At 43.1% G+C, this 13,761-nt stretch overlaps 1 protein-coding gene across 11 annotated transcripts in view; it reads right to left on the bottom strand.

Moving 5' to 3' along the window:
- The window catches only part of ESRRG (estrogen related receptor gamma), a 389,904-nt gene that overhangs the window by 370,300 nt on the left and 5,843 nt on the right, over nucleotides 1-13,761 (bottom strand). For 3 of the 11 annotated variants that reach the window (XM_068400484.1, XM_068400476.1, XM_068400493.1), the window contains exon 1: nucleotides 9,980-10,214. The exons of 5 other annotated variants lie outside the window; for them this stretch is intronic. In XM_068400484.1, coding sequence (XP_068256585.1) covers nucleotides 9,980-10,077 — 98 coding nt within the window. In that variant the 5' untranslated portion in view covers nucleotides 10,078-10,214. Of the gene's footprint in view, nucleotides 1-9,979; nucleotides 10,215-13,761 lie in introns of those variants that run through there. 3 more of the 11 variants (XM_068400519.1, XM_068400545.1, XM_068400576.1) reach the window with 2 other exon arrangements.

Raw genomic sequence — 13,761 nt, 5'->3', positions numbered from 1 at the left:
TTACGATGGCTCTAAGCCCACCTCAGAAGCGGTATGTCACTGGCACTGACATGAAGCCTGCAGCCTGACAGGTAGCTGGGGACCCCAGCGCATGGAGCTGCTGTCGGCATTGGGAAGTGATGGTAAGCAAGGGAGAGACCAAACTTCCTCCTATGTGCAAACTCAAGATTCAATTTTCTGCAAGGTTACCCCCAATAATTAAAAGGTTCTGCAATTTATCCTTAAAAGCTAGTCACGATGGGATCCATCAGAATCGATCTGTTATCTTTTACCTCCGCATGTACCATGCATGTGCATATCGTACGTGATATGGTTTACCAGATGAATGCTGGTAATATTTTCAACTAATTGCAAGTTACTAAACTGAACCTTAACTAAAATTAAGTTGACTATTAAAAGCTCAATGAGTAACCTAGCAAATGGAAGTGCTGTATATAGGATTTAGCAAGCACACAAGTGATCTGGCAACCACCAAGGCACAATATTTGCTGAACTTCCTATACCTAAAATTGGTTCCATACACTAGTCATACGTTCATTGTGTATGATGATTTAACATTCACAATACCAGCTCCCTCCTGCAACTGGCCAGCAACGGGTTTCTTTATATCACCTTACTGTGCTATACCTAATTTGTGCACCATTTTCTCACTCTGTCTAACCTACAGCTGTCTTCATGAAAGCCCAGGAGCAGATCTTCTGCAGTAACAAGATGTAAAACAGCAAGACAGAATCACTCACGAGACTACCCCTAACAAATTTTACGAAACTGTTTGTCCTTCAAATGCCACAGTGAGATTATGTGACAAATAATTCAAAAGTACAAATGAAATTATGAAAGATGTGCTTAGGAGCCAATGTTTGTATGTATTAAAATACCAAAATAAATATATAATAATTCAAGTATGCTATTCTGAAAACACAAAGTTAGTGGATTGAAAGTTACAGATTAATTTACAACATATACTCTCCACCAAAATAACAGATCTCCCTGTATCAGTTTTAAAAAGACATGAAGAATATTCTTAGCTATTAAGATGTCATTATCATAGATAGTCCTACAAATTTTAGCTACCTCAATATAAACACAACTGGGCTTTGTAAGGAATACACATAGCACTTGTTATTACATGTAAAGTTTATTCACTATATACACTTTTCATGATTGCAGTTTCTAAATTTTCAGAGTATATCTTTTTTGGTGCTTGTATAGTTTCTAGGCTATACCTCTATACAAATATGTTTTATGTTCTGTTGTTTTCAGGATTGTACACATGTACATAAATCAAAAGCAAGAATAAATAACATTAAGGTTGCATGCAGTCCAGCTATCTTTGACAAATTAGAAAACTAGGAATTCCCTGAGAAAAAGTTCTCTCTTTCAGGAGAAAAAAAAAGGGGGGGAAAAGAAAAATGCTCTTATCTGTTAACGGGGAGAAAAGGTAAAGGCAAATGCCTGTACAACTTTTGCATAAAAAGAAGAACGATTCAGGATAAATTCTAACAGATTTCCTAAATACTACCCCCTCAAAAAAAAATCCAATATTTTAAAAAACAGAAGGTCAAAGTGAACATATGCAGAGTTACGTGAAAGAGTTAAAGTTATTGATGAAAGACTATTTGCTGATAAGGATGCATCTATTTGAAATAGGATAGCATTTGGGACTACTCGAACAAAAGTCTACAGAAAACTGATAAATCAAGGAACTGAGCAGGATTTAAACAAACAACAGACATGGCTGAGAACACACAAAATGTCACGAGTACAGCTGAGAAATAAGTGATGGCACAGGACCACTTACTCAGCTACTAACAAGACATTATTTGCTTTGGCCTCTGCAGAGCGAGACAGCTATCAATCCAGCCGCAGCTCCAGAAATTCTTGAGACTGAAGCCCTAAAAAAGTGATTATTATTTCTAGGTGTGCACAACACAACACCCCAATAAGTCTGGCTTTCAAAAACCAAAATATCTGCCATATATCACAGAATCAGGTGAAACCCTAAGTGACTTCTTGCAGAAAAGAGTTCTTCCCCCCTGAAGTGCTTCCCCCCAAAACTGCTGTTACAAAACACAAAGGCCTGGATTCTCCAAGAAAACATCTAGCAGCAATAATTTCGCATCCCAGTACCCAACTTTCAAATGCTCTGCCCATGCAATGGAGCCTTCAGCCCTGTTAGTTACCCCCATGTCTCGTGCAGCACCAGCAAATTGACGAGCGGCCATTGCCAAGCAGAGAACAGTCCAATACTGCCAGTAGGAGACAACAAAGGCCACACACATCTGAAGTCCCACTTCTTCTCTAGGACTTACATGTTCAAGCAGTGATACTCAAATTTCTTAGTTTTGATATCTTTTTCAAGGTTCCCAGGCTGCTCCTGAAAGAAACTTACTGGAGGGTCCTTTCCTTCAAGGACACAGCTGGAGAAAGTGAGATACATCACACACAGAAAGCCACTGTTTTGCCAGAGGAGCTCGTGCTTTCTGAAGTCTGTTGGGATGTGGGGGGAAAGACGGGAGCAGAGAGGCTCAACCCTGTCAGGATGGAAGTGCTTGAGAACATCCAAAGCAGATCTTTGGCCACCTGGGAAAGCTGGATATTGAAAACATAGGCACTCACACAGGTTAGGCAACTTCTAAAGCTAGGTGGCAGTTCAGTGGGGATATTGAGGATCTCAGTTTGGGCTTTCAATGCCTAAATCCCACTTAAGTCCCACTTAAGGCATCTAATCCTTTTGTGGATCTGGGCCTAAAGCCTTGCCAGGAAGGAGAGAGTCTATGCATGCAAAAGCTGATGGTCAGTGACAGTCTGGTTCTGTTAAAACTAAAATACACAGAGAATGACCTTATTTTGTACAAAGGAATAATGCAGAATAATCAAAGATGTGTTCTAGTCACAGAAAGTTAATGGGAAGTTAATGCAGCTGATACAGATCACAGTCCTGTCTTTAGACCCCATGACAGTTTTGCTGACCTGGAGAACATTATAACCCATAAATCAAGGGTCTTCAATAGCCCATGGGAAGAAGTGCATTTGGAAATGTTCAAAAGATAAAATTACTATAGAAGTCCTCAAAAAAACTTCACTTACCCACACCAGCAGAGAGGTAAAGCTAGAAAGGAGCAGAAATGTATAAAACACTGTTTTATAAGTTAATAATTCAAAGAACAATATTCTGTCATTCAGTGACCAACTAGTTTGTCATGCTCCATGAAATTAAGTAGTTCCAGCCCAGTTCCTGATAGCCAGAAGCCCACCTGACAAAAGCTACCAATCTATTTCTCACTTACCTGCAGCGCCCTTGGCTGTCTCAATCATGTAGTAAAGTGTGAGTAGACAAGAATACCAGTTTACCCTATATTACCTACACCTGGTACCTCCATATCAAGGCTGCTTTGTTTCTGTTTTTTTTAAAGGTGCCTGTACTTTTACCACTTGAATTTAGTTGACAGGACTGCCAATATAATACTCTCGTATATAAAAAATATCTACCTGACAAAAGTGGTCTTTGCATAAAAGTAGTAGTTTAGAATTACAATCACGAAGTACAGCTTTTTGTTATTATTCTATATTACTGTCTTTACAAGGGAGATATCATTAATTATTACTAATTATTTTAATTGTAAATATTTCTGCTAGTCCCCAAGTATGCACTGCAACATTTGCCTGACTGCACACACTGAGATTTCTCTATGGGTAAAACACTGAGGTCTCCATTTTGGGGATTCAGATACATCTTCACAGAGCTCTGCTTCAACTGTGAATTCTGGTCTGTCTCCTGCAGCTTCTCATCAACCAGCACCTGAACTTTACAAACTGGGAGAGAAACAAGGGGACTTACGTCCCAGTTCTTCCTATCTGCAGATGGGCAAAGAGTTCTGGCAGCTCACCCACTAAACTCCTGCAAGTTTTGCATTACAAAATCAGTATTTGATGCAAAATACAGGAAAGTACACAAGCACATATGTCACAGATCATAAAGATGCCGAAGACACTTTGAGCAAAGGAAAATTGCCCATTGTCCCATGCCAGTGAAGTCCATGGGACCACAGTGCACTCCTTCCTTCCTGACCACTGCATTCTCTCTCCAGATTGAAACTTAGTTTCTTCTGCCAGGCACAATGATTCAAACATCCCCCACCTGGTTTTCAAGGGGTGTGGGAATTACTAATGCTTCCTAATGAGCCCATGGTTAGGAGGCCAGTGTGGTTACAGAATCACAGAATCACAGAATGTTAGGGATTGGAAGGGACCTCGAAAGATCATCTAGTCCAATCCCCCTGCCGGAGCAGGATTGCCTAGACCATATCACACAGGAACGTGTCCAGGCGCGTTTTGAATGTCTCCAGAGAAGGAGATTCCACAACCTCTCTGGGCAGCCTGTTCCAGTGTTCAGTCACCCTCACCGTAAAGAAGTTTTTCCTCATATTTATGTGGAACCTGCTGTGTTCCAGCTTGCACCCATTGCCCCTTGTCCTGTCAAGGGATGTCACTGAGAAGAGCCTGGCTCCATCCTCATGACACTTGCCCTTTACATATTTAAAAACATTAATGAGGTCACCCCTCAGTCTCCTCTTCTCTAAGCTAAAGAGACCCAGCTCCCTCAGCCTCTCCTCATAAGGGAGATGTTCCACTCCCTTAATCATCTTCGTGGCTCTGCGCTGGACTCTCTCTAGCAGTTCCCTGTCCTTGAACTGAGGGGCCCAGAACTGGACACAATATTCCAGATGCGGCCTCACCAGGGCAGAGTAGAGGGGGAGGAGAACCTCTCTTGACCTGCTAACCACACCCCTTCTAATACACCCTAGGATGCCATTGGCCTTCTTGGCCACAAGGGCACACTGCTGGCTCATGGTCATCCTGCTGTCCACTAGGACCCCCAGGTCCCTTTCCCCTACGCTGCTCTCCAACAGCTCTGCCCCCAACTTGTACTGGTACATGGGGTTGTTCTTGCCCAGATGCAGGACTCTACACTTGCCCTTGTTATATTTCATTAAATTTCTCCCCGCCCAACTCTCCAGCCTGTCTAGGTCTCTCTGAATGGCTGTGCAGCCTTCCATTGTGTCAGCCACTCCTCCCAGTTTTGTGTCATCAGCGAACTTGCTGACAGTGCACTCTATTCCCTCATCCAAGTCATTAATGAATATATTGAATATTACTGGTCCCAGTACCGATCCTTGAGGGACTCCGCTAGACACAGGCCTCCAACTGGACTCTGTCCCACTGACCACTACTCTCTGGCTTCTTTCCTTCAGCCAGTTCACAATCCACCTCACTACCTGATCATCCAGACCACACTTCCTCAGTTTAGCTGCGAGGATGCTGTGGGAGACCGTGTCAAACGCTTTACTGAAATCGAGATAGACCACATCCACAGCTTTACCATCATCTATCCACCGGGTTACGTCCTCATAAAAGGCTATCAAGTTGGTTAAGCATGACTTCCCCTTGGTGAAGCCATGCTGAGGGCCCCTAATGATCCCCCTACCCTTGATGTGCCTAGAGACAGCACCAAGGACAAGTTGTTCCATCACCTTTCCGGGGATGGAGGTGAGGCTGACCGGTCTATAGTTCCCCAGGTCCTCCTTCTTGCCCTTTTTGAAGACTGGAGTGACATTCGCTTTCCTCCAGTCCTCAGGCACCTCTCCCGTTGCCCACGACTTAGCAAAGATGATGGAGAGTGGCCTAGCAATGACTTCCACCAGCTCCCTCAGCACCCGCGGGTGCATCCCATCAGGGCCCATGGATTTATGGACATCCACATTGCTTAATTGGTCCGTGACCCAGCCCTCATCTACCAAGACAGATTCCTCCTCTATCCTGACTTCTTCTGGGGCCTCAGGGGTCCGGGGCTCCTCAGGACAGCCTCCAGCAGTATAGACAGAGGCAAAGAAGGCATTCAGTAACTCCGCCTTCTTTTTATCCTCTGTCTCCAGGGCCCCCACCTCATTCATCAGTGGGCCTACATTGCCTCTAGTGTTGGCTTTACCTGCAATGTATTTGAAGAAGCCCTTTCTGTTGTCCTTGACCTCTCTTGCAAGGTTTAATTCCAAGGAGGCCTTAGCTTTCCTAGTTGCCTCCCTACATCCTCTGACAACAGACTTATATTCCTCCCAAGTGGCCAGCCCCTCCTTCATTGATCTGTACACCCTCTTCTTCCACTTGACTTTGCCCAGCAGTTCCCTGTTTAACCATGCAGGTCTCCTGGTACCCTTCCTTGACTTCCTACCTGCTGGGATGCTCTGATCTTGAGCTCGGAAGAAGCAGTCCTTGAATGCTAACCAACTATCTTGGGCCCCTTTACCTTCTAGTACCCTGTCCCATGGGATTTCCCCTAGCAATTGCTTGAAAAGGCCAAAGTTGGGCCTCCTGAAGTCCAGGGTTGTGATTCTGCTAGCTATTCTGGTCCTGCCACATGAGATCCTGAACTCTACCATCTCATGGTCACTACAACCAAGGCTGCCCTCAACCGTCACCGCTTCAACCAGACCCTCCTTGTTAGTGAGGATAAGATCCAGCAGCGCTCCTCTCCTAGTTGGCTCATCCACCATTTGCATCAGAAAGTTATCATCAATGCACTGGAGGAACCTCCTGGACTGAGGATGGCTGGCTGAGTAGGCCTCCCAGCAAATATCAGGGTAGTTGAAATCCCCCACGACAACCAGGCCCTGTAATTGGGAGACTGATCTCAGCTGCCTGTAGAAGGCCTCATCACCCTCCTCATCCTGATCTGGTGGCCTGTAATAGACACCCACAACAGTATCACCCCTGCCAGCCTGCCCCTTAATTCGCACCCACAAACTCTCAACTCGCTCCTGATCCACCCCTGGATAGAACTCAATACATTCTAGCTGCTCACTCACATAAAGAGCAACTCCACCACCTCTCCTTAGTGGCCTGTCTTTCCTGAACAGGACATAGCCATCCATGACCACATTCCAGTCATGCGAGGCGTCCCACCAAGTCTCTGTGATTGCCACTAAATCACAGCCCCCTAACCGAACACGGATTTCCAACTCCTCCTGTTTATTCCCCATGCTGCGCGCATTGGTGTACAGGCATTTCAGGGAGCGAGCTGAGCACACCGATTTCACCCCAGGGGGATGGGGGGCCTCCTAGTCTACCTCAACACTAGAGCGTTGCCCCAGTGGTTTCCCCAGTTTACTTGGATATTGGTCTCGAGTCTCCCTGTGCTTTCACCTGCATTTTACTTTCAGTTCTGTATTCATCCCAGGATACACAGGAAAGTCAAAGTGGTATCTTTTCTGCCAGCCACCTCCTCCCTTTCGGCAAAGTATTAATATACTTATAGGTCTGATTTACGGGAGTACCCCAATACACTGTTAACACTGACACAGCCAAGCAGCACAAAATATTTTGCAATTTGGCAGATTTTTTTTCAAATATTCCTGTTTCAGAGCTTTCCTTTTACTTCTCAAAAGTATTTCTTTTCAGTAGAAGTCAGTCTATTTTTGCCTGCTGTTAATCTATGTATAAGCTAAATCTTACCTTCCTGACTCACACAAGCAATCGCCCCCTCTGCAGCCCAGAAGAATAGGGATAGCAGGATTTGTCCTGTATCTACCTATGCAATTTAGTTGCAGCCTGTGCTTGATAGGGACAGGTCAGCTGTGAAAGACTGATGAGAAATTGTTTGAAATACTTCTGGCTGAAAAATATATAAATCATAAGTGACATCTATGAAATACAGAAGTAACCTAGAAACATAGAAATAACCAACGTTGCAGTCTAGGACTCTTATAATTGAAGTTTTCCAAATAATATATATGTTACGACAAGTAAATACACAAAACAGTAAGTCAATATACTGCAAGGTGACAGTGCTGTCTACAGAACAGTAAGGGTTAATTTTTTTTGAGAGGTTTAGGGGGCCATGAAAGTTGTGAATTTACATTCACACTGATTTGAATTGTTATATTAAACAATGTGCAAATTTATTTTTGTTTGCATTTCTTTCTGATTGCTATTCCCATGCCAGGTTCCTCCTAACAGAGCACAAACAGCGCAGGCGCAGCGGGGAAGTAGCACCCAGGAACACATTAAGGGAGAAGCATTAGTGGAATGCAGCAGGCTTTGGGGAGAGACCCATTTACGCAGAGAAAGCGCTTAAGCAGGAACATTTGTGCCTGTGTCTATATGTACGTAGAGAGGTTTGGTGAGCGCGTGCCCAGGGAGGAGGATTTGGTTATGGTTAGAATTTGTGAGTGACAGCCATGTGACAGCTGGGAGTCAGCAAAGATTTTGTAGGGATGGAAATTCCTGAGATAGGACAGACGACTGCTCATGCGATCTGCATGTGCCTATCGTCATGCTGTATTACAGTAGCCGACACTATGGTTTACCAGTTCTCCAAAACAGAGGCTATAAATTAGGAAGAGGATTTGAGGAATGGTGGATAAGAAATGAAAGTCATAACATTTAAAAATGAAGGGATAAAAATAACTTGTTTTCATGTTATCAAAACAGGCAAACAAAAATCTCCAACCAAACCACACAACAGTATTAAAACTTGCATTTCCATGATTTATCTTTAGTGACAGGTTATTATGTCCTTAGAATATAATTTTTTTTTTGTTACTAACTTACCTAGAAAGGCCTTGATCCTACAAACACTTACAAATACTAGATTTTAAGTACATGAACAATCCCACTGATTAGAGTTATTCCTACATTTTCAGGATCGGGGCCTAAGTCACAACATGCAGTTAAGCAGAGGCATTTCGAAAGAACTGCTTCATTTTCCCTTCTGGGGGTCTTACGCAAATGTGAAGCCAGTGGAGATGTGCAACGTAAATCAAACCTGAAAAACTGAAATACTTTCCCTTTAACACTAAATTCAAGCCAATACAGTATCACATGACCTTTACCGTAATTTCTATTAAAATCATTTCATGTCTGGTTGCTTCTGCTATTCTGGCTCATTTGTATTGTTTACAACAAGTCATTGCTCTCGACAGTTAGTGGTGGCTGAATCCATGGTTACCAGTTTTTACATTCACTGGTTAAATGGAATGCAGCTCTTCAGTGGGGTTTCATGGAGAAAGCTCTTAAGAAACCACAATCCAGCTATCAATCAGGCTAACCTGGGAGAAATTAATCTGATAAACAGAAGTATCATTGCGTATGAAAAATTTATTGAAGGAGAGCTCAAGGCTTTTATTAGTCGCAGTTGCAAAAGTGGACACCTTCGGATCGGACTGAGTGCACGGAAGACTTAGGTTATGTGGTCTACGTCTGACATTCATCCATGTTGTGCCTTCTCTGGCGCTCACTGCTAATAAAACCATACTGTTTAAGGCTTTAAAAAAAAAAAAATCTCAAACACTTATTTTACCAGAAATGTGCTCAGAATATAAATAGTGCTTAAATACAGGTTTAACCAGACTGCAGTCCCAGCAAAGTAACTTAAACAGACACAGACAAGGTAGTAAAACACCAAACAGACAGCCTTGAGTAGAATTCAATTAAGACGAAAACCACCCCAAACAGTGCAACGTTGTTAACAACTAAATTAAGCCTGCAAACAAATATATTTTACTGCTACCAAAGAACAATACACACTAACTCCATTTGTCCTGTTATTTATAGTTTGGCGTAGGGTGGGGTTGCCAAAATCAAAAAGCAAAGCAAAAACTTATTTGCAAGATGGACCCCCAAATCCTTTAAAATGCCTAAATACATAAGAAAAGTTCTCTATAGTTTGATGGCTACAATAATTGTCCCACAAGGTACATGAGAGCAACAAATAGTTAAATCAAACATATTACTACCAGCTCATCTACTGCAAAGTCACTGTATCAGAAGCCCGAATTGATTTGTTTCCTTAGAACAAATTGAAAATGAATGTAATATAGCATCCGAAAAAAAAAAATCCCTCCTGCCCTGCTAATCAGATATCGTATAATGGTTGATTGCAGCTTTGCACCGTGCTATTGTTGCCTATATCATACATACTTACAGGTTCTGGGTTCTTCCAAGAGTTTGGTGCAGTTTCAAGGACAAATGTCTTAAGGAAGTCTTTCTACCGTGCAGCAGTGATCCTAGCTCTGCTCTCATTACATGAGCAAAGTGCTACAGCTGACAATATAAAGGAAACTTCCTGCGTGAAGAAGAAATCTTGGAAAGTCTCAGGGTTAAAAAGGCTGCTTAAATGTGCTGCTTGATTTGCTCCCTAGTTGTGTATACACAGTAGCAGCTGATCTCTGTTTGCAGCCCTGCAGAAAGAAACCTTTGCTGAAAACCAATGGCATCACATTTCAGTGGAGCTACTGCCAGGCTCTGGAGAGCAAAGCAACCTTTGACAACTTCACCCAGTTCGAATCTCCGGCGTTTGCTGCATGTCCTGCAGGACTTTTGAACCGTGTATTTATTGTATTACTTTTATTAACGCTGCTCTGAAATCCTGCATCCCAGGCAGTCATGACACAAGCAGCGCTCTCCCTCACTGTAACAGGCAGAAGTCTCCCTCACTGTAATAGCAGGTTTTGACTGTGTCACGACTGTGAACTGCAGAATTCGCCACAATATATTTTGCTTTGTCTTGATTGTGGCATTTGCAGATGGGAAGCTGTTAGCTGCACTCAAAAGAATTTTCTGCCTTAGAATTGCTAAATTAAATGCAATAGGCATCCTGTTTATTCTAAATTCATCCCGAGCCTGCCTTGCACCAGTCACACACTTCTCAGAGCTTTTTTTTTTTCTAATACAAAGTAAAAGTCAAAATATTTTGGGGGTGGGAGGGGGCTTTCATTTAATATCTTATCAAAAGTCTTTTAGCATGGCCCCTGTTGGACTAAAACCGTAGAGCACAACACCCCAAATTTGGCAAAATTTGGTATTCTGACCCAAAGTCCCAGCGTGACTCCGAATATCTGTTAGTGCCCCCTTAGCTCTTGCCTCAGCCCTCCAGAAGCAACCAGGGACACACAGAACCTGCATCAGCTTCTGTGGTTCTTACTGCTGTCCAAGTAAACTAGTAAGACCAGAAAAGCAATGTTTAAAAACAATACATCTGCTAGCGCTATTTCAGCTCTTAAACTGGGAAGTAATACTCCAAACACATCCTCATGTTTGATGTTGAAGAATTATCAATAATTAATTTGGATTTAGTTGTTTCACCATTTAGCCCAGGGTGATTCTTCAAAGAATAACCAGGACCGTACATTCCCCCCGCACACGGTCAGAGCGTGTCCATACAGCTTGCACGCTGCTTTCCAAACTGGACCTACTTCTCTCTCCAGGATAAATGGCAAACCTCAGAAACAAAATTTAAAAGAGTCCCTTTTAAAAGTGCAACATTGCAGAGCTTGGTTAGGAGGAGTTTAGGGTTTTATTCTGGGCATTTGTAAAACAGATTATTCACCACCCTCTTTTCCCCTCAGGCGCTATGACTATTCTAGCTACTAGTATATTGTGTGTTATTTCTTTAATATTTTGAACCTTATTCCAAAGGGCAGAAACCAAAACTGACAGACAAGACAGCATGCTCTGTGACTCAAACAACAAAATAATTGAGATCCTGTGCGTATACAACATCCGAGCGTGCATATGCACGTTGCACACGCGCGCGCACACATTCGCAAGCACAAATATGAGGGTTTGTGGTCCAATTTTCAGATACACTCATATTTCAGATCCTCACCTCCCTTCAATTAAAAAAAGTAACAACAAACAAAACCTCATAAGTAAAACATCAAAAATATTTTTTATAAAAGGTAGGCACCGTTTATAGCAGGGTAACCTTACTGATCCAACATGCACTTGCACACAAATTTGCCTCTCTCCTTTGGGAGAAGGATCCTGTCCACCCTTGGACTGTGTCATGTCAGAGAAATGAAAGCGTGTGGTGGCACCATCAGGATTAATCTTGCTCTTCTCCCTGGAGAGACAGTGCAAGGCAGGGAATCGAAAACCTGGCTATGAGGTTGGGCTCACTGACTGCGTCACCTCCAACACATCACCTCACCTTTCCATGCCTAAACCGGCACCATCATGTTTAACACATGTTGCAAAAGCACAGTTGCTGTGCCTCCGTCGCCTAAGCTGCAGGACAAGGATTGCATGTCGGAGAGAGGTAAAGGACTAACACCTGAGGTTGTGCAGCCAGTTCCCAGCTGTGCCATAAGAAGGGCCGGGACCTTGGACTGCCTGCTCTCTGTGCTCCAGTGCCCAGCCTGCTGCCCGGGCTCCGCATACCTCGCTCTCTACCCTTGTGCACCTGGTCTCTTTTGACTGTAATATGGCAGGAGAGGGGTTTTTTTTGTTTCCCTGTTAGAAATTCAGCACAGAGTAAAACAAGCTCTTTTTGTCAAATGGAACTCAAGGCACTAATTTAAGACAAGTAAAAAAAAATCCCTGTGGAAGCAGGAATTTCAGTGAATGAAGTTTCCTCCTCAAGAGCCTCTAAATACCCAAGCGTCTGCGCAGAAAGGCTGAGACTCACAAATGCAGCACGAGAGCAGTAATCCGACTGTATCCAGCAGTCCTATCCCACACAGCCCAGCTGGCGCTTGTCAAGGCTGGAGGATGTCCACTCTGGGTTAGACTCCACTTGTCCTCACCTCTCCTCTATAATCCTGTCCCATCCATCACAGCTGGGTCAATATGGATATAGGGACACAGCTCCTTCAGCTCCCTTCTTTTGTAAAAGTATACACTGATCCCAACCACGAGACACACAGGAATTGCCAAATCTTTCTCCTCCCAGTCTTCCCAGCTATACCTCAACCTGCAACAGTCTCTCTTCCCTTTTCTCTCCAATTTTCTCATTGAATTTTGTTTTCGCAGAGTTGTATACAGCAGGGAGCATAGTAACAATTCAAAGTCCATTTTCCAAGCTTCGGAGGACAGGGTAAAGCAGCCTGGCTACTAAGGAGAGGCTGCAAAAAATGTTCAGAGAGGATGGGGAGCAAGAGCTAGGTAAGAAATAAAGAAGGGAAAGCCAAACGCGAGCTTACACGATGTCAGAAGCTCTGTGTCTCCATCGCTCCTCCACTCATCCCCAGGGGAAAAGGTGGCCCTTGGAAACCAACCCCTCTTTGGAAGTCTAAACTAGTACTGGTGCCCAAGATGGCCATGCCCTGCCTTCCTGACATCCACCAGCTGTAACAATTTAGAAAGCTTCTTGTTTAATTAATGCAGGTCTTAAAATTCAAAGACATCATCAAGAAGAAGTCATTTAAGGCTAATACTACAAATGAGTAAAACAGAGCAAATTCTCAGTTTTAGCATCAATCTCGGGATATTTGTTGTATATTTTAAAACCCTGTTTCCAGGAGTCAAGTAATAAAAGACCAGCTTTCTCTTTTAAAAAGAGATTTCTGGCTTTTGTAATAAAAGAGGAATGATTGAAAGTAACCACCATAAAACAGAAGTCCAGCAGAAACACAGGGACACTTGTAAAAGGCAAACCTTTTAGCTAGTCTCAAAAATTTCCATAGTAGTATTGGTTTTACCAATCAATCTCTGAACCCAATAGGAGCACTCAGTGTAGTGAGAGCTGTACTTGAAAACACCTGGAAGGCCAGACTCCAAGAAACCCTACCTGTTTTATTTAGACACTCAGGATTTTGCTTAAATATCAAGTCCAAAACTCAGTTCATCTAGACCTGTTTGATCTCTGCACAGATTCTGAGTGTGTCCTACCCCCAGTCTGTCCATATGCACATTAACTGTAACTACTGGATTTTCTTTTTAGCATTTTAATGCATTTGGATGGAACACCTTCCTCATCCTCATACC

The sequence above is a fragment of the Nyctibius grandis genome, chromosome 1, assembly GCF_013368605.1.
Source record: "Nyctibius grandis isolate bNycGra1 chromosome 1, bNycGra1.pri, whole genome shotgun sequence".
NCBI classification, from domain to species: Eukaryota; Metazoa; Chordata; class Aves; order Nyctibiiformes; family Nyctibiidae; genus Nyctibius; species Nyctibius grandis.
The sequence above is the reverse complement of the archived record's forward strand: the minus strand, read 5'-3'. Positions and strand labels throughout refer to the sequence as shown.